We start from the raw sequence: 27913 nt of genomic DNA on the forward strand, positions 1-27913 counted from the left end.
CCTCTTTACAAGTCTTATCAAGGCCTTGTAATCAGTATCCTTCATAATCCACAATCCTGATATCATTATTGACACTCTCCTTTGCACTCTCTCCAATATATCAGATCACAATGGAAACTAGGAGACCAGACATTAAGATTGAGAATTTGTAGACTGCAGAAACTAGCAAACAAGAGAAAGACAGGTGATATGATTGAGACTTAAAGCTTCTGAAAGATTCATATAGGATTTCAATTGATGGGATTTTTAAATTTATGGAGGGTGGGGAAAGGACAAGAGGGTATCCTTGGAAGCTGAGAATGAATGCTGCTAAGAAGGGGGTGAGGTCTACATTTTTCTCTCATAGGGTGGTGCATGATTGGAATGGATTGCCATTGGATATTGTGAGTGCAAGCAGTGTGAATGAATTCAAGAATAAATATGATAGCTGATACGTGTAGTAGGTGACCTCCCTCAATGAGTCCCTGCCTACCTAGAGGTCTCTCTTAATAATAATAATGGCAACAATGCAGAGGACCTTGATGTGTGGAAGCAAAGAAGTTATGATACCGTTGTATGAGACCTTGGCATTGTATCAGGCCTCGTATAGAATATTGTGCACAGATTTGGTCACTGAGTTTTCATGGTGATGAGAATATGTTATAAAGGGACCAGAAGAATTCTATTCGTAAAGGTGGTCAGTGGAATTGCGAGGCCAGATTGAGAAGTTTTGAAATGTGAGGACAGATTGAGAGAATGTATACTGCAAAGCCTCGTAAATAGGAGGAGGAAGGTGAATATGACTGAGACAAAATTTAGCCGGGGTCATTATCAGCTTGATATATAGAAGAGATTTTTCATAGAATGGGGGAGAGAGAAAATGATAGAACAAGAGCCCATACCTGGATATTGTATAAAGAGGGTCTAAACAAAGGAATGAAGAGAAGGTTCTCTGCATGGAGAGTGGAATGCATTGCCTGGGCATGTTGTGAATATAGACACACTGAATCAGTTTAAGCCAGGGTTGGATGAGCTTTGCGTGTGATAGTGTGTACCTCCCATGATTCGTCTCTGAGTCCATGGAGGTCAGATTTTTTTTGGTGTTTACAATGGTAAAGTTTATTATTCTCATCAAAAATGTTTATATGTCAGATGTTAATAATAGTAATTCTTATTATTGATATTATTGTTTAAAATTACATGGAAGACATACTTGGCAAAAATCCATCAATCCATTTCAAAGCATAAGTAATGCTAAGGTTATTTGATACCTAGCAATTTTGAAGTGAAGTTTGGTAAAAGATTGATGAAAAAATTATTATTATTATTATTCAAGCCTACATGGAGTCAAAAGACTCATCGTGGGAGGTCCTGTCTAATAAACACAAGTCTATCAAGACTAATCGAGGGAGGTCCCTCCTAGGAAACACAAAGTCTATCATACCACTCCTTAAACGCATTCACCATTCTCGCTCTCACCACTCTATCAAGCAATGCATTCCATGGTTCAACCACCCTCCATGCACAGAAACCACTCCTCACTCTCTTTCTCACAGTTTCCTTTCGTAACTTCCAGGGATGGCCCCATCTGTTCCCGCTGTTCAACCAAGCGAAAGAACTCCTCAGTGTCAACCCTGTAACCACCTCTCAACAGTTTAAAAGTCTTAATCATATCATCTCTCCTTCTTCTATCCACAAAACTCTGCAGTCCACACTCCCTCAGCCGATCCTCACAACTAACATTGTACAGTCCCAACACCATCTTTATTATTCGACTTTGTACCCTTTCCACAGTTAATTTATCCCCTTCAAATCCTGGGGACCAGATCTGAGAACAATAGTCTAAGTGTGGTCTGATCAGAGTCTTATACAACAGAATGATAACCATTTTATCTCTGCAGGTCAGTGTCCTTTTTATTATTGCAGCAATCCTCTGTATTACTTTCACTACTTTGCAATATGTAAGATTTCTCAAAGACTTGCCTTAAAGTGAAGATTTGGTCAGTTGTGCTTCTACCAGGACGAAAGCCATATTGTTCTTCCTAGAACTTTCACTCAACTATGCTCCTGCACCATCTTTCCAAGCACCTAGCATATACTTTCCCAGGCAGGCTGAGCAGAGAGATGCCACAATAGTTGCTGCTATCTCTCTGGTCTCCCTTCTTGAAGACTGGTATTATTATGCTTGTCTTCCATTGCTTTGGTGCTCGCCCAGATATCCAAGCAGCCTGACACACTCGAACCAGCCAGAGAACACTGTCTCGATTTAAGGCTTTTAGCATTTCGGGCCAAATTTCATCAACACCAGCAGCCCTGCCCAAGCAGGGGCAGGGCAATGACTCTCATCGTAGTGATGACTAGTCTTATTGCCCCGATCTGCACCTCTTGGATGTCCACAGCTGCTGTGCCACCTGGGTTGAGAAGGCTCTCAAAGTATAACCTCCATCTGTGGAGGATATCCTTCTCGGTTGTTAAAAGTGTACCATCAGAGGCCTTAATTGCCCTTGCTGTGCACGAGTTCCTCCCTTGAGACAGCAAATGGTCTTCCAGAATTTGCATTTGCATAGGATGAGTCTAATTTTTCTCCAAAGGATTCCCAGCCTTCTGCTTTTCTGTCTTTACTGCCTCAGCAGCAGCTTTTCATGCCTCAGTGTACTAGAGATGCATCTCAGGTGACCTGACCCTAAGCCATAGGTAGGCCTCCTTTTTTGCCCAGACAGCTTTTTGGACCTCTTGGTTCCACAAGGTGTCCTTTTTTCACTGCCCGTAGCCACGCCGAGCCGCTTCCTGCCACAGTATGAGAGTGCAGAGGCAGTGACAGCTGTTCTGAACAGCTCCCACTCCTCCTCCACATCTGCTTTCCTTATACAAATCCAAAATTCATTATAGTATGGAATATACTTAATTCATTCTTTTCCATCTTATTTCTCATAAGATGGATCTCACTTCATTTCTACTTACTTTTGATGTTATCCAGATCCTTAAACAAGATTTTTTTTTCTTTTTCTAGGTCAACTTGCATCTAGACTTTTCTGAAACAAAGACATTACATTTGTATACATTACATCCAAATAATTTCTCTTAAGCAGTGTTCTTATCTGATCAAGATATTACTCACCACCCTGTTAAGCAGGGTGGTGAGTAATATTTATAAACTCTTTCAAAAAATATCTTCCAATATTTGCAGTGGAACAACATCTGGAGCCTTTCCTCCACTTCCTCTCTAAAATGCTTGATGCAATCCAGAACTGTTCAGTGCTGATGCACTGCAAGTTGTGCAACATCATATGTGTAAGGGTGGCTAAAAAAAACTTAAATTCTGAAATCTATTTAGCAGTAGGCTGGACAATGATTAATGATCATTGTATTATTGCACAAGTACCTCTCCTTGAAACCATTAACAAACAAAGCATTTACAACTAACTCGGGAAACCCATTCCATTCATTCGCCACTCTCCAAGTGAAAAATCTAGTCCTCTTGCCCTTGCTAACTACACTTCTACCCAACTTCTAGGGATGACCTCTTGTTCTGCTCCCTTCAGCCAAGCACTGAAACATTTCCCCTACATCAATCCTATAAAATACTTTAAGTAACTTACATTTTTCTATCTTCTTCACTTGCCTTTGGAGCTTCATCTCCACTTCTTCATCCCCAAGAAACCCAAGTGACCAGACTTGAGCACAGTAATCAAGCAAGAGCTTTTCAAGACTCTATAAAGAGGAATGATCATAATTCCCTTATCTCTGTTTGTTAGTGTGTTCTTTAATAATCAAGTAATCCAATGTGCTAACCTGGTTAATTTAGCAATATGCCCTCTAAACTTCAACTCTATATCTACTACTAATCCCAAATCCCTCGAGTACAGTTCCATCAATGTGGTACTCAGCTTGTAATCGTTGTATACCAAAATGCAAAACTTTACATGTTTCCACATTAAAATGAAATCCATTTTTTAGCCCATATGACTAGCCTATTCAAATCATCATGCAAGCTTCTACATTACCTTGATTAACTGTTACTCTACTATACAACTTTGCACTATCAGCAAACAACTGAATATCACGCTTCAAATTATTTCCTATATCATTTAAGTCTAAATTAAACAGCAGTGATTCAATGCAGGACACCAGTAGTCATCTGCCTTCTCATGGATTCTTCTGCTCCATATACTACTTTTTGGTATCTGTTTTATATCCATCCATTTGTTGTGCAATAGAGTTCCATGTGGTATCCTGTCAAATGTCTTTGCAAAATCCAGCACTATCAGCATGTAGCCATTCCCTTTATCCAACTCAACTGTCACCTTATTATAAAAAGTTAATAGATTGCTAAGGCATGACCTATCCTTCGCAAAACCATGCTGCACCTCATATGCCGGCCTGGTTGGCCAAGTGGTTAGTGTATCTGCTCCCCCTTTTTAACTGGAATTCTCAAGTGTTTTGCTAATTTCAATTTTGAAATTTCTCCAATCAAGGCAAAGTAGCCACCTTTTTCCAGTCTTTGTCTCTGAATCTGAAGTCTTCTCCCCTCCCCATAATAATTACTCTACTTGCACTCATACTCATCTAATGCATGTCTTCCACATCATCTCTATCCACTGGCATATAGCAGCATCCAATTTTATATTTTGTCTTGCTGGCTTCAATCTCACACCAGATTGACTTGAAAGAAATGCCATCTGTACAACTGACTCCTAATCATGTTAGCTGCAATTCATCTGTTACATTAGCAATACCCCATCCCCTGTGTCCTGTCTACTCTATCCTCCTTGAAAATGCTAAATCCATCACATTCTATCCCTGTAGCTATATCATCTGCTGTTAGCTAAGTCTAGCTAATACCTATAACATTCAGAGAGGTTGCACTAACCTATACCAAAATCTTTTGCCTGTTATTCCTAATACTTTTAGTAGTAATATATAGAAACTGTAGCATCCCCTTAAGCACTCAACCACCTTTACATTTTGAAGTGACTACCCCCTTTGATGTTGTTGCCTGAGAGATTATATTCCACATTTTTTGCTCACTCACCTACTCATTCGCTTCATGGGTGCCTTCACACTCACACTTGTCTGCATTGGCCCTAATTTCTTTAGTATTCCTGACTTTATGCTTCCACACTATCATAAACATAGCTCTCTCTCCAAACATCTAACTCCAAATCTATTTTTAAGTGCATCCATCAGCATTGTACAAATCTTTCCATCCATAACACTCAGGCCACAAGTCCACTACATCATTCTTTCTGCACAACCCACATATTGATTCATTAGCTCTTCTTCTGTTTGCCTTTATCATATAGTGGCAGCAGACTCATAAACTTCACCCTGTTGCTCTTGTTTTTTGTTTCTTACAAGAACTTTGACATTCTCCCTCATACAATATTTCTCACCTCTAAGGTCATTGATTCAGGCCATAACAATTAATTTTTTCAACTACCCTTTCTACATTCTGACAGCATTACTAATATTATTAATTTTTCACTCCAGGAAAACAAGAATTTACAGCACTTTTATGAATTAGTCCCCTCATCACAGAATCACAGTAAATAATTTTTGCTTATGCTCATTCTCTCAATTATTCTTGCAATTTTCTTTTTTGGCTCTCTTTATCAACTCACAGAAAACTGACTCAGCATCTGTCTTGTGCCACTTTCTATAGATATTTCTAGGGTATTGTTCACTTGAATGGTCATTTATTCTTCCACCATTCTTCCAAAACCTAGCAAGAGCAGTCAAATTAACACATTCAGTTAAATTATAGACTCATTATATTAACTTCTCATTCTTTTCATTTTTTAATGTCTCCAATTAATGAAAAGTTTTTCTGTAAATCTATAGTACAAAAAATACTGTGGGTGAGTTAAGGACTTTTTTATTTTTATTAGTTTTATATTAATAAAATCAAAGCTAAAACCCTACTCTAGAAACCAAACACTTTTCAAGAACTTTTTCAAGCCACTTCATGCCTCTAGTAAGCAGAGCTGTGATATCAACACCAGGTGATAAATTTCATCTCCCACCCAAAGACAACCACAAACATACATAGCCACAGCTCAAATCGAACCCACAACCTGTTGGTTGGACAGCAGCTAACCACTTGGCCAACCAGGCCATTCGTTCCTGTCACTTCTGTCCTGTGAAACAGGTTTATTCAACCTGTTTCACTTATTTATTTCAACCTGTTTATTCAATCAGGTTGTAGTGGATGTGTTGCAAAAACTGCTATATGCATGCACCGAAAAATGTGAAAGATCTGTAGACTGTTTGCATAAACAAGAAGAAGGAAAGCGTTAACATATGTGAAAAGTTCCTGGATAGATGAGAGTTATTAAAAATGGGAGCAACTGTCGGGACCATAGTAGAAGAGCTTCAGCAGGAGTTAGTGAAAATGAAAAGCAAAATAAAACATCTGGAATTGGATATTAAACAGCTAAAGGAGTGACTGGCTGATGATAAGGTGAAGGAGAAAGTCAATGTTATAAAGAAAGAATCAAAGGATAGTCATATATCAGTGTATAGGGACTTGATCATTAGAGGTGTGACTACTAATAAAGTGCATAAAACATGCTTTCCTGGTGGAACAATAAAGCAAATCACCGATGCATTGCAGAAAAGGAAATACCAGGCATCAAAATTAGTGGTAGTTGTAGGCACAAATGACATTGTTGCAGAGAAGAAGAAGAATGTTGATAGAAACTTTAGGAAGTTGTTGCAGGTAAAGGAAAATAGTGTTGTTGAGAAAGTCATAGGCATGTTGCCCAGATATGATAACAGTGAATTGAGAAGGAGAGACAGAGATAATGAATAGTAAGATGGCTGAATTGTGTGAGGCAAAGGGGGTTCGATTTGCAAATCTGTGGAGTGAATTTGAAGGGAAGTTCATATGGTACAAAACAGATGGATTACATTTGAATGGGTTGGATGTTGGGCACTTAGAAACACTATTGTTTTCTGAAAAGGCACAGAGTCAAGATGTCAATGAAGCAAATGATCAGAGTTTACCTGTGAAACAGGATAGCACAAATCAACAGATTGCACAATAGGAGGGAGATGGATGTGAGGTTGAAGATGTGGTTGCAGCAGCAGCACAAGGTGACAGAATGGATAAAAATGAGGATGAGACAGGTCAGAATGGAAACCATAGTCAGGATCAGGGAAACGGGAGTGGTCAAACCGAAGAGAGAGGTGTAGTATTGCAGCTAGAATAGAGAATGTGAGTGCTGGGAGAATGGCCTCAAACACACAGAAATTGTTATGTTAATATACAAATGTAGGGAGTATTTGAAACAAGAGAGTTAAGTTTGTGGCATTGATTGAGAAGACGGTATGCCCAAAAGTAATTGGAATAAGTGAAACTTGGTTGTCTGAGGAGAATGTAATATCGGGAATAGAATTAGAAGGATATATAATTTTCCAGAAGGAGATGTGAAAAGAGGAAGGGGAGTGCTGTTAATGATTGCAGAGGAATCGTGTCCACAACGTGTGGAAGTTGATGATGCATGCACAGATTTTGAATCTGTGTGTTGCGAAGTTGAAATAAACAGGCAAGTATATCTGATAGGATGCTGGTTTAGAGGGAATGCAGAGAATATTGACTGAAATGTTTAGGCAAATTAGTTGGACATGCAAAAAGTGATTCTGATGGGAGACTTTAATTATAGAAATATAGACTGGAAGGAGGAGATAGTGTATGGTAACAAGAAGAGCGAGTTTGTGGAATTTCTGAGAGACAAGTATCTTAAGCAGCACATGATTGAAGCAACTAGAGGCTTTAATGTTTTGGATTTGGTGAAAACTTCACAAGATGTAGTTGTTCATGAAGTGTTGACACTGCTGCTAGTTGGTGAGAGTGATCATGAGGTACTTATTTGGGAAGTGTGAAACAAGAAAAGGTTACTGCCAAAAATGGATATATCTGGAAGTATAAAGCAGGTGATTATAGCAAGCTCAGTAGTCGGTTAGCATCAGTACATTATTGCGTAGATGAGCTGAGTGGAAAAGATGTTGACATTGCATGGAAACTCACAAGGCAGCATCGGACAAATGCAATGTATGACTGCATACCGAGGGTTAAACGAGTAAATAGAGTGTGAGTGAAATGGATGATCAGCAAAATGAAGCAAGCTGTGCTGGAAAAGAAAATGTTATGGAGGAGGTACAAGACAGTTGGTGGTGATCAGATCAATGAAGAGTATAAAGTGCAGGCTAGAAAAGCGACAAGCATGGTAAAGAAAGAAAAGATGTAGTATCAGAGGAGATTGGCTTGTCAGGCCAAGGTTAACTCAAGGTAATTTTTACGCTACATGGCAAGCAAGAGAAAGAATAATTATGGCAGATTAACATAGGTGGATAGTCATGGCAGCAGAATAGCCGCTGCAAAGGATATAGTGGAATTATTGAACGAGCACTTTATCAGTGTATATCATACTGGTATAAATGATCTGGTACAATATATAAAAGCGAGGCAAATATTAGGAGAATTGGAAGTGAAAGAAGCAGAATTGTATCAGATGTTTGTTGGGTTAGATGTGAATAAGGCTGTGCGAATGGATGACATATCACAACACATTCTTAAGGAATGTGCACCACAGTTAGTTATGCCCCTTGAACTGGTTATTTAATGAACGTCTTGCAGCTGGTAGGGTTCCCAAAGCATGGGAAGAAGGCAAAGTAGTACCACTCCACAAGCATGATTCTAAGACAGAAGTCTCCACTACAGGCCAGTCTGTATAACTGCAGTTGTGGTCAAGGTGTTGGAGAGATTGGTAAGGAATAGAATACCGAATTGAATTGATGGACATAGCATTCTTTATGATGGTCAACATGGATTTGTAAAGGAGAGGTCCTGTTTTAGTAATTTACTCGCATTTTATGATAAGATGATGAGTGTGTTAGATAAGGGAGAATAATATACAGTGATATTCTTAGACTTTGCAAAAGCGTTTGATAGATTACCACATGATAGGTTGGTACAAGCTGCAGAGGATGGGAATAGTATATTGGTTAGAGATTGGCTCTCTGAAAGATACCAGCAGGTTGTGCATGATGGAGCAGTGTGTCAAAAAAGAAGGATAACCAGTGGAAGGCCCCAGGGTTCTGTTCTTGGGACCCTGCTCTTTAACTTGTTTGTAAACGATATATCATGTGGACTGACTGGGGATCTTCAGTTATTTGCTAAGGTTGCAAAGTTGGGAAGAATTATAAGTGGCACTGCTGATGCTGAATCCCTTCAGGAAGATTTGAATATAGAGTGGGGTTGTAGTTTTAATCATTTTGGAGTGCAGAAATATAAGGCTGTGTACTATATCGATAGTAGTGTACTGCAGGAAGTGGATGAGATTAGAGATTTGGGAGTGATGGTTGACAGTAGACTGAAGTTTCGAGGGCATATAGCTAGTGTTGCACAGGTTGCACATCGTAGTGCTGCTATGATAAGAAGTACTCTAACTTGCAAGGATAAGGAAGTGGTTGTGCCACTGTATAAGGCACTGGTCAGACCACACTTGGACTATTGTACTCAGATCTGGTCACCTGGTTTTCAGTGTGATGTGGAGACACTGGAGAATGTCCAGAGGCGAGTGACTTAGACAATATCAGAACTTTGGAATGTTGGCTATAGCATGAGGTTGAAGAAATATGGATTGCAGAGTTTGGTGGATAGGAGGAAGAGAGGTGATATGATACAGACGTTTAAGTTAGTGAGAGGATTTTATCAGATTAATCCAGAGGTGATTATAAAAAGAGTAGAAGATGAGAGGGGAAGAACCAGAGGTCATTCCTGGAAGTTATGTAAAAGTGTGGTGAAGAAGAGTGTGAGGAGTAGATTATTTTACATGAAGAATTGTCAGTGAATGGAATGCATTACCAGAATGTGTTGTTAATGCAAGGAGTGTTAAGGATTTTAAGATTCTATATGATAAATGTGTTGTCAGTTGAATGAACCTCTCATGATGAGTCTTTCGACTCCATGGAGGGTTATAATAATAATAATGATAATAATAATAACAACAACAACAACACAACTGCCTTTCCAAGAAACTATGCTCTATAGGAATTAAAAATTATTATTATTATTACGGGTATCTCCATGGCATCAGTAGACTCATCATTGGAGACCCAAACTATCAAAACAATATCTATCATATCTCTTCTTGAATTCATTTACAGATGAAGAACTGAAAATAGAGTCAAGCAATGCATTCCACTCATTCACCACCCTCCAGGTGAAAAACCTCGTTCTCACACCCTTGTTAGCCACACTTTTCCTTAATTTCCAGGGATGATCTCTTGTTCTTCTATCACTATCACACGTCTGAAACAATTCCCCTGCATCAATGTTATAAAAAATTTTCAGTAATTTAAATGTTTCTATCATATCCCCTCTTCTCAGCCTATCAACCAACCTCTGCAATCCACAAGCTCTCAATCTATTAATGTAGGGAGCCTTTTTTACATCACTCACCAACTTAGTCACTCTTCTCTGAACCCTCTGCACAACCTCCTCATCTCCAAGGAATCCAGGGGACCAGACCTGAGCACAGTAATCCAAATGTGGCAGTATCAATGCTTTATAAAGAAGAATAATAACCTCTTTATCTCTGGATGTTAGTGTGTTCCACAATAACCATGTAATCCTATGTGCAATCTTGGATACCTTAGCAATGTGTCCCCTGAACTTCATCTCCCTAGCCTCAAAATCTCTTGGAGTACCGTTCCATCCATGTAGTACACAGCTGGTAATCTTTTAATCCCAAAATGCATAACTTTACACTTTCCCACATTGAACTGACATTCATTACCTTTTGCCCATTTTGCCAGCTTATTTAAATTATCCTGCAAACTCTCAACATCAGCTTGATTTTTTATTGCACTACCCAACTTTACATCATCAGCAAACAACTGAATATCTCCCTTTAAGCCATTTCCTATATCATTTATGTACAGATTAAACAACAATGACCCAAGCACAGAACCCTGAGGCACACCACTGGTCACCTGCCTCATCCTGGACTCTGCTCCTCCATACACCACCTTCTGGTATCTCTTCCTGAGCCATTCTCCTATCCATATCACCAGTTTAGTATCCATCCCCATCTGCTCCAATTTGCACAACAGTAGTCCATGGGGTATCCTGTCAAAAGCTTTAGCAAAATCCAGAAGTACCACTGTGCAGCCATTTCCTTTGTCCAACTCAGATGTCATTCTATTATAAAAAGCTAATAAATTGCTAAGACAGGATCGACCTTTAACAAAACCATGTTGGCCCCTATAGAACATCATATCCTGATCCAACCATTCTTGAATATTGTCTTTAAAACTTTTCCAAACTTTTACCACCACTCCCACTTCCAATACATTTACCACCACTCACAAAAATGTCAAATAACTTGCTTCGTTTTCCCAAACCAACCACCCACAATAGTACTACTATAGATTCTGAATCTTTTTGTGGGTGTATTTTATACAATCAAAATAAAATATGCTTTTATGTATTTTGAATATGTAAACGAAGTAGGTCCTTCATGCAATTCTCCTTTCATCTGCATCATGTCACACTCTGATAATGTTTCTAAAAATGTATGTTTTCTTTTATCACTCCCATGCATAAGAAGTTACGGAACTTATAATGCATTGATGCATACATATGTAGGCCAGGGTTAACAGAAAAGGAACCTGTTGTTCTTTTTAAAATGCATATATGTGTAAAATTAAATTAGCAGAAAAATTCAAATAAGAAATGGTCTAACATTATAAAAACAATACTCACTTAAGGTGCTCATCAAATTTGACAGTAGCAGCTGAGTGGAACACAATACTAACACTGTTAGCCATAATGGCTAAGTCTGACTGGCTTATTCCAAGACTAGGTAAAGTTATATCACCACAGATTGGAATCACTTTATTCAGAGCTTCAGGTCTTTCCTTTCGTAAGCGATCAAACACCTGGAAACAAATATCATGATAAGTCCTTCAGAGGTTGCTATTTGTTTGCATCTAAATTAATATAGAATTTTATTAAATCCTGATTAGATTTTGAATGTGTATTAGCAACTCTTTCCAATCTGATGTAACAATTTAAATGTCCCCAATTTCTCAGAAAATTTACAGCCATTTTTACTGTTTCAATGTTTAATATCCAATTTTGATTCAGAAATATGTGAAACATTTTTTTTTTTTTTTATAAAGTTCACATACCACAAATGAAAATTAAGATGAATGATAAAACCTTCCTTTACAGATCAATACTTTATCAATACAGACATTTTTATACTCCGAGTCTTTTAATATATATTTTTGCCTGCAATATTGCAGACATTCCTAATATCATATATCATTCTTAAGTGAAAATGAATGCATAATATAACAAAATGTATCTGATATGAGTATCAATCTAATATCAGAAAGGAGAAATTTCATGACCAAGAAAATTTAGCAAGATATATTTTCCATAATACTGGGAATTGTCTAATGTAGTTAAGCTTTAAGCTTAAGAACAAAACTTTCTTATATCTTATTAAAGGTTGAACCAGAACATTTCTGCACAATGAAAAGGACTGGAGATACTGAAATCAAGTCCTAGAACCATATTTTCTAAATACAAATGGAAAACTTTCCACAACTATCTCATTCAAAGTATTTAATACAGTGACACTTTTTTCTACTTGTAAATGGAAAATATGCGACTTGGAAATACTTGACTGATACTTGGAAATAGGATTAAAACATGAATATAATTTCATGACGAGTATGATATATGCTGTAACCAAGCAAGAAACTTTCCACACACAAGCACAGTTGTGATAAAATTAACAGCATATTATCATAACCCATACGTATCAAAACATATACAGCATATTAATATAGCTACAGTGTAATCACAGTAGGAACTTATCAAAGACTTATTCACACGGGAAATTTCTTCTCATTAGAATAGGGGGGTCCCTCATATGCAACTCACTGATTGATCCAAACCATTAATCTACTATCTCTCATCTCTTATCTAACAAAAAGCAACTTGCTATATGGCAATATTCACAAAGGCAGCAGAGATCACCATGTATATTATATGCCTCTACTGTCCAAAGCGGCTAACATCTTATAAGCCAACATCAATTTCTTGATATATACCCTCAAGGAGTGAGTGTACAGGTTATGATGACAGTACTACATGATTAAGTCTACATTATTACTAATTTCCTATTAATTTTCCTCTAAAATAATCTTATCTTCTAAGGCACTTCTGACTGAATCAACCCACCTAAACCTTGGCTTTCATCTGAGTCTTTTTTCCTGCCATCTTGTATCAAATACTTGTTTTGCTAACCTTTCTTTTCCCATTCTGCTTAAGTGAAAATAACACCTTAGATCAGCCATGCTCACATTCTTGAATGCAAACAATGTCAAGTTCCTTCCTAATCTCTTTATTTTTTATATAATTCTACTATTGATGGTATCTGTTTAGGCCCCTAATTTTTCTAAGATTAGATTAGAGAGAGACACACACACACACACACACACACACACACACACACACACACACACACATATATATATTAAAGATACCAAGCTACTTTAAACCTGCTTTTACTCCATTTCCCAAGTAAGCAAACAGACAAACAAGTCAAGTTTGCGCCTGCACATATTGCGAGTCTAGCTGACCCTCAAAGTAGTGCAAGTCAAGGCAACTCATTGTAAATATATATATATATATATATCTACATATATATATATTTATATATATATAAATATATATATATATGTAGATATATAGCTGCAATCACCTCTTGATTCAAAGAAAAACACTGACCAGCGTGGAAGAATTTTCATTTTGGGAAGAGATAGAAGTCAGAGAGAGCCAAGTCTGGGGAATAGGGTGAATATTCCAACAATTCATAGTGCAGATCCCTTAATTTTCCCATTGCCAAAACACCTTTGTGGGCAGGTGTATTGGTCCTAATGAAAGATGATTCTTTTTCTTCTGCAAACTGGGTCTTTTCTCACGAATTTTTTTGTCTAGTCTGGTTAAAAGATAGGAATAATATTCCTCAGTTATTGTTTTACCCTTTTTCAAGATAATTAATAAACAAAATGCCTTTAGCATCCCAAAACACCAATGTCATGAACTTGTCTGATTTTGTCTTCTTTGGCGCTGGCATCTGTCCACTGTTTGGATTCTGATGTGTAATGGTGAATCTAAGTCTCATCCATAGTAATAAATCAACCCCCAAAATCAGTTTTATTCTTGTTAAAATGCTCCAAGCACTGTTCAGAGATTTTCATGCAAGTGCATTTTTGATCTATTATTATTATTATTATTATTATTATTATTTGCTGTGAGCAAGTGCAGCACTCATCTTGTGCAAACCTTTTTCATATGCCATTCTTCATGTAAAATATATCCTACACGTTCTTTTGAAATGCCTATAGTTTCAGCAATTTCATGCACTTTGACTCGCCGGTCATCCAATACCATATCATGCACTTGATCAATGATTTCTGATGTTGTTTCACTTTTTGGATGTCCTTCACGTGGATCATCTTTGAGGCTGGTATGGCCACGTTTAAACTCAGCAGCCTAATTATTAATTGTCAAAAATGAAGTAGAAGAGTGCCCATAAATTTTTATGAATTTCGAATGAATTTCTTTTGGCGTTAAACCTTCTTTTAGAAAGAATTTTATAACTGCACGATACTCACTTTTATCCTTTTCAAGGGATACAGACAACACTTTTGCTTCAGACAGCTGTATAAAATAAACTACTTTATAGAATGATTTGCAATTTCACATGGATGCTTATGACAGATATACCAACTTAGAAAACAAAAATCTTGCTGATATGTTGCCATCTATGGTTGAGGCCGAGAACTTTTCAGACAACTTGTATAACATATACAAAGATTAGAAACATTATCTATGTCTCTAATCTTTGATCAAATGCTTAATTTCTAACCCAACTATTAAATTCATAACTTAAAACTGGTTTGAACACTGAACTTTGTATACTGCTAATTTAGTGTTTTAGCTAATTTTTCTCTTATTCCATATAAATTTATTCAATTGTCCACCCCATCATACCAGCTTAGCTTATTTGGTTGTCTATTTCCAAAGTTAATTTGTCATCACTAAAAACTGTTCCTAAACAGCTGAAATATTTTACTTGTTCTATACGTTCTCCATTGAGAATGCACCCGAAGTTTTCTATATGGCTGCTTATTTTCATGGTTTTGATCTTTTCAGTACTGAATTTCATTCTAAATTTGTTACAGCTGTTATTCAGTTGATTTAGAGAATACAGGAGACTTATAATGGATGTGTTAGGAATACAATATCTACATAAAGCAATGTTTGCTATCTCTAATTCTAACAAAGTTTAATGCCACTTCTTTTCATAATGCGATCCATATAAGATGATGAACAAGGGTGGAAATAGTATGCATCCTTGTCTCATACCTAATTTTACATCAAACCATCTTCCTGTATTTCCTTCAATTCTAACTGCTGACAACAACTTAAATATAAATATGTATTGCTTGTATAATGTTCCATTAATGGAACATTATACATAAATGGAACCGTATCCATTTTTGGAATAAATGGAACATTATACATCCTTGATTTATACACACCAGATTTTACATCAAACCATCTTACTGTATTTTCTTCAATTTAACTACTGACTGACAACTTAAATATAGATTATGTATTGCTCTGTATAATGTTCCATTTACTCCATATAATTGTAGTGTTTGTTTTGAAAAGCTTTTCTCTAGTCATTTACCTTTCCAGATCTATGAAATTTCAGTTCAGATCCTTGTCATATTCCCATGATTTCTCAACTATTTGTTGTAAAGTGAAAATCTAATCTTGACAACTACTCTTTGGTTTAAACAAAGCTTGTTCTTCAAGTTTCTCTTTTACAATTTTTCTCAGCCTCTTCTGAATTATGTTTGCATAGATCTTAATCAGGTACACTTAGTAAAGAAATTCTTCTGCAATTCTCAAAATCAACTTTATTTTCCTTTTCATAGATGGAAACTATGAGTTTTTTACTTCAATCTGGAATTCAAATCTTCTGGTTAGGCCCTCTGAATTATGCAGTGTAGCCACTGCTAAACTTTTACAGTTCCATATGTGAACATTTTTGGGCTGAATATCATCTACTCCCAGTTGCCTTTCACACTTTTGATAGCTTTTTCTACCTCAGGTACTGATATGTACTCCTCTTGAATAATTTTTACTACTATTCCATTATTGCTTGTCTTGTTTACTAGTCTCGAAAAGAATCACTCCAAACATCTAAAATATCATGATCTTCAGTTTTGACACTGCCTTTATCATCTTTGAGTCATTTTACAATACTCTTTCCTTCATTTCTAAACTTTTTAAACAGCGTCCAGAATGTTTTTCCTCTTCCTGCTATTTATCTTCTACGTTGTTACTGAAGTCTTCCCATGAACTTTTGTTTAGCATTTTTACACATACTGTAGCTTAGCTTTCTTACATTTTTCTAGGCACCATTGGTATGCTTTTTTTTTCATGCTGCTTCTTGAACTGGATCCCTGTATCAATCATAGTGTTTTTATGTGCAAGAGGTGATCATGTGAGCAAGGGAATGAGGAGCAGATTCTTTGCATGGAGAGTAATTGCCAAATGGAATGCACTGCCTAAAAGTGTGGCAAGCTCAAACTGTGAATGGGTTAAGATGAGCTCTGCATGAAAGTGATGGCCCCCTGCAATGAGTCTTTTGACTCCATTCTAATAATAATATTTTTCCATCCTTACATACAACTGCACCACATGTCTTCCACTGATACTGCAAGGTTAGGTTCTTGTTTTCAAATTGTGCCATTTTTTTTAAATAAAGTCAACAGTTTACATGTAAAAGCTGTTCAACTAGTTATTTTTAAACTTTTTATGTATTATAGTGATTTTCTTCTTTGACTACTTGTATAATAACTATAACACTTTTTTTTGAATGTTAGTCAAGTGAGTTTTAATTTATTGACCTGCATGTTTCGCCGATTTTTGCTATTGGCATCTTCAGGGAATACAATTGGTGAGCTATATGAAGGTTACAGACTAGGTTTTAACTGACAGTTCTAATTCATACAAAATTAGTATTGTGCGAGACAATGCGCATGTCTCGGGAACATGATTTATTTGTTACGAGACATAATATAATTGGCGTGAAAGTTCACTTCTTTGATGTTTAGTGATCTGATTAAAGCTTTCAAAATTTCTGGTAGGATCAGACCTTGATTCTTATTTAGGTTTCCTGTTGAATGAGCGACTGTAGCAGTCTCCTTGAAGGTTCTGGAATGGTAGTTCTCCTCTATATAGGGCATATGACTCTTATCCCACTCAGTGAGATGGTTTGTAGAGGCAAAGTGGCAAGAAAGACCTGAAATATCTTGTCTGTTGTTTCTGACATTTAGACGATAAATTAAAACCCACTTGACTAACATTCAAAAAAAGTATGTGATGATCGTATCATTAAAAGTATGATCATCACATACTTTTAATTTCCCTAATTAAAAGTATGTGATGATCACTTCCACTTTTCAAATCATTTGTACACTGTTGTATCCTGAACCAGCATGAAGATATTGGCATCAACAATAAAATAGAGAATGAAGCTTTTCTTATTTCTTGCTTTATCTCTTCATCTGTTAGTAATGACTAATCCATATCATGAGCTGAAATTCAGCAAGCAGTTACCATTATTATTAGCCTTACCCTTTTCTCAAATTTTCCCAAATTGTTTCTACATGTCTGATGGGATTCATTTATTTCCTACTCTGCTGTTTAGATTTCCAACAAGGACCACTTTTTCCCCATTTTCTTTGTCAGCTGCTTTCTCTAATGACCCAGAAAATTCTTCTGCTTCTTCCTTAGGAGAACCTTCTTTGGGACCATGGGCACAAATAAGGAGCCTCATCCATTTCATCATTTTGAAAACTAGTCACATTACCGTACTGGAAACTGTCTTCCAATCCATAAGTTTAACTTCATGTTGAATGCTATTGCTACTCCTTCCTTTTCTTGATCATTATCACTTGTATACAACATCCTATACTTATTTAGTAGGAACTCACCTGTTTTAATCTTCTTTGTCTCAGTAATGCCAATTATGTTCACATGATAGTTTTTCTGCCATTCTGTGAGTTCAGTTTCCTTTCCATTTGATACTCCTTATGTGAATGGTTCCTATCTTCAATTCTTCTGATATTAAGTTTGTTCTTTTCCTAGATGCTGAATTAGAGTTAAAAAATAAGTGAAGTGAATTGGCTAAAACACATTCTTCCCTGAACAAACCCATAATCTTATCAACTTATCATAAAAAGAATGTATTTGCCTGAGATCCTTCCATCCTAACCTCCCACTGAAAAACATTTCCATGGTATGACAACCATTCCAAGAAAGCAATATCAATATACAGGGTAGCCATATTAAAGAGAAGGTGTTCAGAGCCCTGCAGCAAAAAAATGTAGTGGATGAAATTCAACCAAATGTGGTGTAAGTACACTCTAGACATTGGAGTTTTGATTTACAAACAAAAAAAAAAAGTACAAAATTCTGCCACTAGCAGACAATCGGCACTAGAATCACATTAAAATCGCCTAATCTCGCTGTTTCTACTGATGAGTTGGTGGATACAAGGAAGATCAAGCCTCACTATCAACAATGTGGTAACACTATGTCATGCTTTGAAAATTCTAGTGTTTAAAGGATAGGAGAAAAGGTCCAATGACAATAATAAATCTTAGAAGAATGATTTTATGATTTGAAAATAGTGGATCTTTAGTAGTGAGGCCAGAACAAGGGCACAAATGGATTATTCCTCAACAAGTTGACAAAGTTGCAACTTCCGTCATGAAACACAGAATGAATAACACATAAGGATCCAGCAGTGCTGGGCAGAATCAAGACAACTCGACATGCTATACTCAACTGTGCGGAAAATCCTCCATGAAATGCTGAGGTTTTTCCCTACAAGATCTCCCATACTCAAGCTTTACTTCATAATGATGCAGAAACTTGACTGCAGTTTGCCCGGCCATTCTTTTAGCTCGAATGGGGGTTGATGACGCATGCCAGTGGAAGATTGTGTTCAATGACTAGGCGCATTTTTATCTGAATGGTAGTGTTAACTCACACAATTGCTGCATATGGGCTGCAAATAATGCTCATGTGTTCCATAGACCCCTTTACATTCACTGAAAGTCAGCGTGGTTTCACTGCGGCATTTAGTATCAGAATGTACTTTCTTGAAGAACTTTGCCCGACAGAACCAGTGAGTTATACCAATCTCTGCTCTTAGGTATCAAGAGATGTGCAATTTTGTTGTTCTGCAACTGCAGCAGCAAAGATGCCTTGACTCTACCATATTCATGCAGGATGGAGCACCACCTCACATTGGATTGCTGGTATAACAAATGTTACGAAAACACTTCAAAGAACACAGAGGTCGCCTGATCTCAACTTGCGACTATGGTTATGGGCTATCTGAAATGCATGGTGTATGAAGAACGTGTTCCTGATTTAGTAACCTTGAAAGACAGAATAAGGCAGCATGTGAGGCAAATCAATGCAGATCTGTTGCATTCTGCTGTGGAAAATGTCATTCACAGAATGCAGTTCTTAGAATATCTGAAAGGAGGACATACTGAACAACATCTGTAAGTTATACAAACACAAAAATTGATTTGTTACGTCTCTTCTAGCCATTACTGTTTAATTAATCCCAAAACATGCACTTATAGCACCAAATGTATCCTGGTGACAGAATTTTGTACTTTTTTTTATCTTCTGTAAAAGAAACTGCCATAATTTCATCCAATGTATTTTTTGTTACAGGGCTCTAAAAACCTCCTCTTTTATTATGGCAACTGGCCACCTGTATAATTCTAAGAAGAGCAGTAAAAAGAACTTGGGTTACAAAAGGAAGCTGTGAGCAAGAGTGTGAGGAGTGGTTTCTTTGCATGGAGGATGGCCGAACTGTGGAATGCATTGCCCGAGAGAGGGGTTAGAGCAAGAATGGTCAATGAGTTCAAGGAGTGGTATGATAAACTTTGTGTTTCCTAAGAATGACCTCCCACGATGAGTCTTATGACTCCATGGAGGCCTGGATGATGATAATAATAATTTGTGACATTAATTTTTGTCTAGAATGACTCTTTATGTTAGGCATATTATATATATATATATATATATATATATATATATATATATATATATATATATATATATATATATATATATATATATATATATTATAAATATATATATATATATATATCAATATATATTTTTTGTTTAGAAGTTACATTTTATTAAATAAAAGATAATCAATTTTTTCCAGCCTGCAGCTGACTTGCTAGCTGGCAAAACTTACTTGCTATAGGCAACTTTATGATAGGATAGAATTGAGAAGAAGGGCCATGATTGCCAATAAGAAGATTGTACAGGAGGAATGGTGTAGATTTTATAGATCTGGGGAGTTAATTTAATTGACATAAGCACACCTGTACATGCCTAATGGACTGCACTTAAATTGTTTTGGAGTTAAGTGCTAGGAGAAAGTGTTGTTGTTTCAGTGAGAGGTGGAAACAGTGATTGTCACCCCCCCCCAAATAACTTCTCACTGAAGTTATTGGGGGGGGGTGACAATCAAACTTGTGTCTAGTCACCCCAGGGATAGATAAGTATGAGTGCAGGATTGACTATTAAAAGCTGGGTGCAGTTTCCCATGTTTCAAATCTCAATGGGCAAGAAATGACATTATATAAGAGTAACTGTGGGGCCCGAGGGGATGTTGAAATGAATGTACACAAATGCTTGAAGTATAAGAAATTAAAAACAGGAGTTTTTAGCATTGGGCAGCTCAACTTGGCCAAAAATTATTGGCATCAGTGAGACTTGGTTGTCAGGGAATGATGTAATTACAAGGATAGAATGTAATGGTTATTTCTTCTATATTCTTAAAATACAATATCCATTACATTCTATCAGGAGGAGGGATATTATTAATGACAGCTGAAGAATTTTCAACCAACAAAAATGGAAGTTAAGGAAGACTGTAGATCTAGTGGAAATGATTCATCTGAGGCTGTCCAGTGTAAGACAGAGGCCTATAGTACAAAATATATTGTTGCTGGCTTCTATAGGAGTAAATTTGGCATAAATTTGGAGTAAAGTGGATGACAAACAATATTAAATAGGAATTGCATGTGAAAAAGAGGTTGTGGAAGAGATATAAGGAGACAGGTGAAGAGAAGATGCATTGAGAGTATAAGACACAGGCCAGAAGAGTGACTAGTATTGTAAGGAAGACTAAACTGGAATATGAGAGGAGATTAGCCCTAAGATCCAAAGAAAATCCTAGGGAATATTTTAGTTATGTGGCCAGTAGGAGGAGAAATGACTGTGGAAGAATGATATTGTGAGATAAAAATGGGAATAGAGTGACTGATGCAGGCAGTGGAGCTAGTAGAATTGTTCAATGAACACTTTATTGGAGTATTTCATCCTGGAGGAGTCAGTTTTAATGCTACAGGGATAGGGCAGGTTCGAGGTTTAGAGGTACAGGAGGAGATTGTGTTTCAAATACTGAGTACTCTGGATGGTATTTCACCACGAGTTTTGAGGCTGTGAACTGACAGCGCCTTTGACCTGGCTTTTCAATGAAAGGCTGGCTGCAGGCAAGGTGTCCATGAAATGGAAGGAAGGTAAGAAAGTGCCATTGCATAAGGGTGGTAGCAGACTGGAAGTGTCTAATTATACACCAGTTTGTGTGTCATCAGTAGTTAGTAAGATCTTGGAGAAAGTAGTGAAGGACCGTATACAGCATTGTGCAGATGAGAGTAATGTTATCTGTGACAGTCAAAATGGATTTGTGAAGGGGCGCTCTTGTTTTAGCAATATGCTAGCCTTTTATGATAAAGTTACAAGAGCATTAGATGAGGGAAAGGCATATATTGCAATTTTCTTAGACTTAGTGAAGGCATTTGAAAGGGTGCCACATGATGAGCTGATATTTAAGTTGCAGCACAGCGGTCTGGATGTCAGATTGGTCATCTGGATTTAGGATTGGCTGTCCGATAGGTATTGGAGAGTTGTGTATGGTGGGGCAGTTTCAAGGACGCAGAGGGTTACAAGTGGGGTCCCACAGCACCCAGTACTGGGACCTATATTGTTTAACCTTTATATCAATGACATTGCCAGTGGACTGCAAGGGGATATTCAGTTGTTTGCAGATGATGCAAAGCTGGGAAGGATTATTAGTAATAGTGCAGATGTGGTAGTCCTGCAAGAGGATTTGAATAAGCTAGATAGATGGGCAAATAAACAGGGTGTCGGTTTAATGCAGCAAAATGTAGGGTCTTGAGGTTTGGGAAACATCTATGGGACACTGCATACTCTATGGGAGGTGGAGGAAGTAGGGGAGACAAGAGATCTGGGGTTGATGATTAATAGAAACCTGAAATTTAGAGGACATATTGCAAAGGTGGTGAAGGTGAAGGATTGCTGCAATAATGAGAATGACACTGACCTGCAGAGATAAAACAGTTATCATTCCGTTGTATAAGACCCTGATCTGACCACACTTGAACTATTGTTCTCAGATTTCATCCCCAGGAGGATGAAATCTGAGAACCAGGATTTGAAGGGGATAAATTAACTGTGGAAAGGGTACAAAGGCTGGTTTCGGGATGGTTTCGGGATGTACAATAATAGTTATGAGGATTGGCTGAGGGAATGTGAACTGCAGAGTTTGGTGGATAGAAGAAGGAGAGGTGATATGATTAAGACTTTTAAACTGTTGAGAGGTGGTTACAGGGTTGACACTGGAGAGTTCTTTCGCTTGGCTGAACAGCGGGAAGGAGTGATGACAAGAGGCCATCCCGGGAAGTTATGAAAGGAAACTGTGAGCAAGAGGTGAGGAGTGGTTTCTTTGCATGGAGGGTGGTTGAACCATGGAATGCATTGCCTGATGGAGTGGTGAGAGCGAGAACGGTCAATGAGTGGTATGATAGACTTCGTGTTTCTTAGGGAGGACCTCCCCTTGATGAGTCTTGATAGACTTTGTGTTTCTTAGGAAGGACCTCCCATGATGAGTCATTTGGCTCCATGGAGGCCTGAATAATAATAATAATAATAGACCTGGGTGTCCAGAAGAAAATACTGATGTCATATAGCAGCAGATTAGAAATCTGCTGATGCAGGTCTGAGCAATTATCATGGGAGACTTCAGCTATGGTGATATAGACTGGAAGGACATGTGGCAAAATGGAAATAGAATTTATACAGTTACTAAAGAATAATTATCTGAAAAAGCACATGATGGAAAGGACCAGGGATTCGAACAAGAAGATGCTATTACCAGGTTATTATTCCTCTTTATAAGGCTATGTTTCAGTCACATGTTGATGTCTGAGGATTGGTAGGTGGTGGAGAAGATTTAGAGACGAATGACCAAGCTAGTGAAAGGTCTGTGGAATGTTCCCAATGAGGATAGATTGAGAGTGTGTGTGTGGGTTGCAGAGGAGAAGGGATATGATAAAAGCTTATAAGTTACTACAGGGATACTATAAGATTGACATGGAAGAAATTTTTCAATACATAGGGAGTAGGGGGGAAAACAAGGGGTCACACTTGAAAGCTGTCTAAGAGTGTGTTGAGACTAAGTTCTTTACTTGGAGATTGGTGAATGAGTGGAATGAATTGCTAGAGGTGGTTGCAAGTGCCTCAATGGATAGAGTGGGTCTCCTGCAATTAGTCTTTGCCCCCCCCTTGAGTATTTTTTTTTTCTTTTCTTTCTGGTATTTGAATTTTTTTTCAGGTGTTCCTCTATTCATTGACTCTTTGAAGTATTATACCCATCTTTCTATTTTCCTTTTATAATTGTTCTTAATATCACCTTGCAATTTCTGATTCATTTAGTAGATTTTTCAATCAACTCTCTTTTATATTTTCTTGCATTTTTCTCAATCTTTTTATGTATTTCTTTATATTTCTCTTGTAAGGTGATGTTACTCTTATCTTGTATTTTTTTTTCTTTATTTCTTTTCTTTCTTCAATTTGAGTTTTGTGTGTGAAAATATCTAATCTATTCTTTGTCTGTTCTTCTATGCAACTCCTAGTATTTTTTTCTGCAGCTTCATGGCATATGTTTCTAGTACTTGCTCATATTTCATCCATGCTTCTGAATTCTTCATGTTGGTCTAGTCTGAGTAAGAACTTCATATCTATTTTTAACCTCTACTGTACATTTTCTTTTTGTTTGTATATTTTTAGTTCGTTTCTGTTATACATTTAACTTTTGCCTATTACTTTCTTTAATAGTAATAGGCAAAATTCATTAATCTATTTTAATTTCTCCTATTATGAAAAAATGGCCTGTATAAGCATCTGCTCCTCTCATTGATCTCGCATTCAAAAGAGATCCTCTCCATTTTCTTTGTATCATTATTATTGATTATGATTTAGGTCTTCACAGTCACAAGATTCATCGCAGAAGGCAAACCCAAAAAAACACGAAGTCTATCACACCACTCCTTGAACCCATTGACCATTTGTGCTCTCACCACTTTATCAGGCAATGCATTCCAAAGTTCAACACCCACCATGCAAAGAAACCACTCCTTCACCCTCTTGCTCACAATTTCCTTTTGTAACTTCCAGGGATGGCCCCTTATCCTTGGTTCTTCCACCAAACAAAAGAACTCCCCAGTGTCAAGTCTGTAACTACCTCTCGACAGTTTAAAAGTCTTAATCATATCTCCTCCTCTCCTTCTATATACTAAACTCTGCAGTCCACATTCCCTCAGCCTATCCTCATAACTAACATTGTACAGTCTTGATATCATTTGTTATCTGCTTCTGCACTCTTTCCATGTTAAATTTATCCACTTTAAATCCTGGCGACCAAATCTGAGCACAACAGTCCAGGTGTGGTGTGATCAGAGTTTTATATAATTATTATTATTATTATTATTAGGTCTCCAAGGAGTCAAAAGACTCATCGCGGGAGGTCCTTCCTAGGAAACACAGTCTATCAAGACTCATCGTGGGAGGTCCCTCTTAGGAAACACAAAGTCTATCATACAATTCCTTAAACTCATTGACCGTTCTCACCCTCACCACTCTATCAGGCAATGCATTCCATGGTTCAACCACCCTCCATTCAAAGAAACCACTCCTCACCCTCTTGTTCGTTGTTTCCTTTCGTAACTTATAACTCTTATCTCTGCATCCTTCTCAGTACTGCAACAATCAATTGGGTTACCTTTGCAACTATGTTCTCTGAATTTCAGGTTTCTATCAATCATCAAGTACAACTTCCTCCAGTACAGTTCCTCCAAAAGAGTATGCAGCCTCCCATCTATGATGGTCCCAAGCTTCAAGACTTTTCATTTAGCTCAACTAAACTGACACTCCAATTTATTTACCATCTGTCCACTTTATTCAAATCACTTTGCAGTGCTACCACATCTTCACTATTACTAATAACCCTTCACAGCTTCACATTATCTGTAAACAACTGAATATCCCCTCCCCACTGCAATCCATTGACAATGTCATTGATTTGTGTTTCCTAGGAAGGACCTCCCATGATGAGTCTTTTGACTCCATGGAGGCCTGAATAATAATAACATAATATATAAAGGTTAAACAAAGGTTACATATCCCAGTACAGAGTCCTGTGGTATACCACTTATAACCTTCTGTGTCTCTGATACTGCTCCCTCATGCCCAACTCTCTGATACCTATCAGATAGCCAATTCCAAATCCAGTTCACTGACCTGACATCTAAACCCATTTGCTGTAACTTAAATATCAACTCATCATGTGGTATTCTCTCAAATACCTTTATAAAATAAAATTAAAAAAAAAAAAAAAAAATAGAGACAGAATATTCTTTTCTCTGATCAACTGCTCTTGTCACTTTATTATAAAAGACAATCAAATGACTAACACAAGAGGACCCCCTTAACAAATCCATGCTGACTCTCATAGAGGACACTGATGTGTAGAAGTAGGGAGATTTTTGTTCCGTTGCATAGGGCTTTGATTAGGCTACACATGGACTATTGTGCCCAGATTTGGTCACCGGGTTTTCAGAAGGATGAAGATATGTTGGAAAGGGTCCAAAGGCAACTGACTAAGGTAGTTTCTGACCTCTGGGATGTCGATATGAGGGAAGATTGAGAAGATATAATTTGCAGTCTGGTGGACAGGAGGAAGAGGGGGAGATATGATAGAGACCTACAAGTTGGTAAGGGGTTGTTATAGGATCAATGCTGGAGAAGTTTTACAGAGAATAGTGGGAGATCAGGTGAGAACCAGAGGTCATCCCTGGAAACTGTATAAAGAGGGTGTGAGTAGGGGAGTGAGAGGCAGGTTTTTTCGTGCAGAGTTGTGAATGATTGGAATCCCTTGCCTGAGATTGTGGTGTCTGCAAAGAGTTTGAATGTGTTTAGAACACGGTATGATGAGCTGTGTGTGTGTGTGATAAAAGGACCTCCCAGATGATTCTTTGACTCCATGAGGTCTTGGGGTGGTAATAATAATAATAATAATAATAATATAACATTACACTCATCTGCTCAATGCTGTAAATGATCCATCAATATTTTCATCAAAATCTTACCAACTGCTGATGAAATACAAACTGGTCTACAGTTTGGCACTTCCAGTCTGCTACCGCCATTATGCAATGGCACTATCTTACCCTCCTTCAACTCCTTGGGCACTTTTCCCATGGCCAGACTTTCAATGAATGAAAAGCAGGTCAATGGAGCTGTCAGTTCTTTAACACATTCTCTCAAAACTTGTGACAAAATCCCATCCAATCACATTGCTTTACTGACATTCAAAGTACTCAGTATTTGAAACACACTCTCCTCTTGCACTTCTAAACCTCAAACATGCCCTATTCCCCTAATATTAAAATCTACTTCTCCAGAATGAAATATCCCAATAAAGTGCTCATTAAACAACCCCACTATTTCCTTTGCATCAGTCACACTATTCACATTTTTATCCAACAATATCAATCTTTCACAATCATTTCTCCTCCTACTGAACACATAAAAGAATTCCTCAGGATTTTTTTGGATCTCAGGGCCAATCTCTCTCTCTCTCTCTCTCTCTCTGTCTCTCTCTCTACATCATAAAAATTATGAAAACTACCATATTAGAGTAAAACTTTAGTTTCATATAAACCAAAATAAACACTTGACAATTTGACCTTCATGTTAAGGTCATCATCTGAAGTATACACATATATATACAAAGAAACAAGTTGCACCTACAATCGACACAGTATGCTAAAGTTACTGATCAACCGTTAAAACTGTTGGCCTAACCTCTTGCAGAAAAAACGCTTATTACATCAAAACTAGAGACCTGTTATTATTATTATTTATTAGGTTACCAAATTAAATTAAGCTGGAGAGTAACATGTTCACACACAAAAGAATAATAAATAAATAAATAAAATAAAAAATCCTTTTAAAATCCATAAAAAAATTACTTATATAAGTATATATATAAATTACAACATATAATAATCACATATAATCATATATAAATTACAACAAACTGGTATGGATAGTGGCCAATAAAAGCTGAAAAACTGCTTAGCGTCCCAAAGTCAAGGTTTGCTGGAAAACTAAGTGAGCTGAATGTGTGCCATCCAAATTCTTAGGATTTTTATGTCACCATTATTGTTAAGATTATGGTGGTTAATCAAAATTTCACAGACTTCTTTAAATTAACATTCATACCAAATTTTTGTATGATGTAAAGAACACTTTTCCAATCAATTTGATGTAGGGTGATAAGAGCATAATCTGAGAGGCCTGCTTCACTAAAATTGTTAAATTTAATGTGTCATTTGTGTTTTTTTTTTTTATGGATAAGGA

General features: G+C 37.1%; 1 protein-coding gene across 1 annotated transcript in view; it reads right to left on the reverse strand.

The window, feature by feature from the left end:
- The window catches only part of LOC150092519 (putative fatty acyl-CoA reductase CG5065), a 421409-nt gene that overhangs the window by 335177 nt on the left and 58319 nt on the right, over window positions 1-27913 (reverse strand). Inside the window, exon 3 of the mRNA XM_090414223.1 lies at window positions 11750-11925. Coding sequence (XP_090270349.1) covers window positions 11750-11925 — 176 coding nt within the window. The remainder of the gene's footprint in view (window positions 1-11749; window positions 11926-27913) is intronic.

This window comes from Typopeltis vanoorti, chromosome 25 (assembly GCF_054136105.1).
Source record: "Typopeltis vanoorti isolate ZY-2024b chromosome 25, IOZ_Tvanoo_1.0, whole genome shotgun sequence".
Classification (NCBI taxonomy): domain Eukaryota; kingdom Metazoa; phylum Arthropoda; class Arachnida; order Uropygi; family Thelyphonidae; genus Typopeltis; species Typopeltis vanoorti.